Source organism: Poromitra crassiceps (assembly GCF_964638095.1).
Source record: "Poromitra crassiceps genome assembly, chromosome: 10".
NCBI classification, from domain to species: domain Eukaryota; kingdom Metazoa; phylum Chordata; class Actinopteri; order Beryciformes; family Melamphaidae; genus Poromitra; species Poromitra crassiceps.
This window is the reverse complement of record NC_139631.1, coordinates 25,541,699-25,544,198: the sequence shown is the minus strand read 5'-3', so window position 1 is coordinate 25,544,198 and position 2,500 is coordinate 25,541,699. Positions and strand designations below refer to the sequence as shown.

At 42.6% G+C, this 2,500-nt stretch overlaps 1 protein-coding gene across 1 annotated transcript in view; it reads right to left on the bottom strand.

Annotated features, from left to right (window-relative positions):
• The window catches only part of mctp1a (multiple C2 domains, transmembrane 1a), a 219,688-nt gene that overhangs the window by 82,722 nt on the left and 134,466 nt on the right, over positions 1-2,500 (bottom strand). Inside the window, exon 10 of the mRNA XM_083644332.1 lies at positions 804-897. Coding sequence (XP_083500458.1) covers positions 804-897 — 94 coding nt within the window. The remainder of the gene's footprint in view (positions 1-803; positions 898-2,500) is intronic.

The window sequence follows — 2,500 nt, the reverse complement described above, 5'->3', positions numbered from 1 at the left end:
AAACGTATATAGAGCCAAAGGTGTATGCTCTGGGACAGCGAGCTGAAGGTGTCTCTCAGGGCCGTGCAGAGACCCTTAGAGGGGCAGGGGCTCAAAAGTTAAAAAAGGGCACAACACCGCGGCGCGGGGTGGTTTCACCAGTCAGTCGGAGCTCGGCAGCTGGGCAGTATGGCGAAGGCATGACCCGCCCATCCCTGCCTCTGATTGGCGCAGGAGACGAGGAGAGACGCAGGATAGGATAGCCAAGCGAATGTGATTGGATCAACGTTTCACGCTAGGCTAATCAGAGGCAGAGAAAGGCAGGTCATGCCTTCGCCATCCTGAGAAGAAAATATCGCGCACATCACAGAGAGACGATTACTTAACATCCAGTTGAAAGGTCAACATGTGTAAACTGTCCAGACATTTTATTTATGGCTAAATTGTTATTTATTGTTATACGTTATTCTCGAAGGGCGCTGGACATGCCTTCACCATATTATTATTTTTTCTTCTTCCAAAAAGGGCACTTTGAGCATCAGGGGAAAACGGGCAGGTGCTCGGGCACCCCTAGCACCCCCCTCTGCACGTGCCCAGTGTCTCTGTCTCTTTGTACCGAAGTCATTGCTGTAACTTTTGCTTTTGCTTTTTTGGTCTGTAAATTGTGATGTTACTGTATGTCCAAGTACATGAATATATGAGTATGCGTGATCAGCGAAAAGTAACGTTAGCTCCTATCTGTGACTATTGACGTCACAGAATGTATATAACGGTAACTGTCGAGGTTACAATCCTGTCGTTAGGTCTGGAGGTCACTGTCTTACCTGTGACATCTGCTGCCATCAGCCCCTCAGCCCTGATGACCTTTACCTGGACCACGCCGACGTCTTTCAGGTTGTGGAAGGACCTCCACAGGCTCTGGAAACATCACACAGACAGAGGAGGCAGGTCAGAGAGGACGGCAAATTAACATGGAAGAGCGAGACAGGTCAATAGTCTGACATTTCATTAAGAGGGAAAAGGGTAGAAAGTGTCCTTTAACAGGCGCTTATTTGAAAATCCACTGCTGGCATTTATAGTCGAGTCCAGCGGAGGACAAATGGCCACATTTAATTTCACTTTTGCTTGCTGCTTTTGCGAGACACTTAATCTCTTCCGTTGGAAATGTCTCTTAACTTAGTACTTTAGATAAGAGGGAACTTTAATGATCCCTGCAGAGACGTTGGATGGTTGGAGCAGCAAACAGTAAAAGGTTACGGCAAAGACAAATAGAATATATTAATTTATGAAAAAAAGACAGCATTAAGATAGTAGTAGCAATAGAACAAAAAAGAGACAAAGAAAAGAATGTGCATTAGTATATGCAGTATGCGTTATATAAAAAATGAGTGGACTATGAGGGGAAACGATATGTGAAAAATGCACAGCATATTATGCATGATTTGCAAAAATGTGCTGGTATTCGTATTAATGGCTCTGCTGAGGACCATAGTGTAGCAAGGTAGGAAATGAGTGGGGGCTCGGGGCAAATTGCCCGTAAAAACATCTAAAATTGCCCTTGGAATTGGGATGATGGGGGCTTTTCAAATCCCCCTTAAAATGAAGTGAACTTTATGTATATTAATACAGGCATTACTCTGTATTTACTTTTATTTAAATAAAGTTAACTTTGTGTATATTAATACAGACATTACTCTGTATTTATTTTTATTTAAATAAAGTGAACTTTGTGTATATTAATACAGACATTACTCTGTATTTACTTTTATTTAAATAAAGTGAACTTTGTGTATATTAATACAGACATTATTCTGTATTAGCAAAGCGTGTCCAGATTTTGTTCTGCAAGTGGCCAGCTAGGCATCTGAACCTACACAACCGACGACCCTTCTCCTACTACTCAGTGACAGGCAGCGCAAGCTAGCTGGCCAGCTAGTTCACTTGCTCACTAGTTTTTCAATACGCAAACCACCCGCTGAGTCAGGACCAGAAACGGATTGAAATGAAATAGAAAGAGTCGCTGACCCTCTCCCAGTTTAGTTTAGTCGTAAAATTGCCCTGGAAATGATCCAAAATGCCCCGGAAAAATATTTCACAGGGGCAAAAAAAAAAAAAAAAAGCCCTTGTTAAAAAAAAGTAAATTTCCTACCCTGTAGTGTAGTAATGTGCTCAGCCCTGTCCAAAGCATTCCTGTGTGTTTAGAGGTAAAACAGATCGCTGTGTACCGTCTATATTTGTGTCTGTTTGTTTGTTAAAGAGAGGGAGAGAGATAGAGAGACAAAAACTATTAGGCTGATAATAGTGAGTGAGAGAGAGCTGGAGAGAGAGAGAGAGAGAGAGAGAGAGAATTAGGCTGATAATAGTGAGAGAGAGAGAGAGAGAGAGAGAGAGAGAGAGAGAGAGAGAGAGAGAGAGAGAGAATTAGGCTGATAATAGAGCTATAGTGGAGAGTAGACACTTCCACTGAAGCGTGACTGGCAGTGATATTATAGTGACCAGGCAAAAACACACATGCTGACCT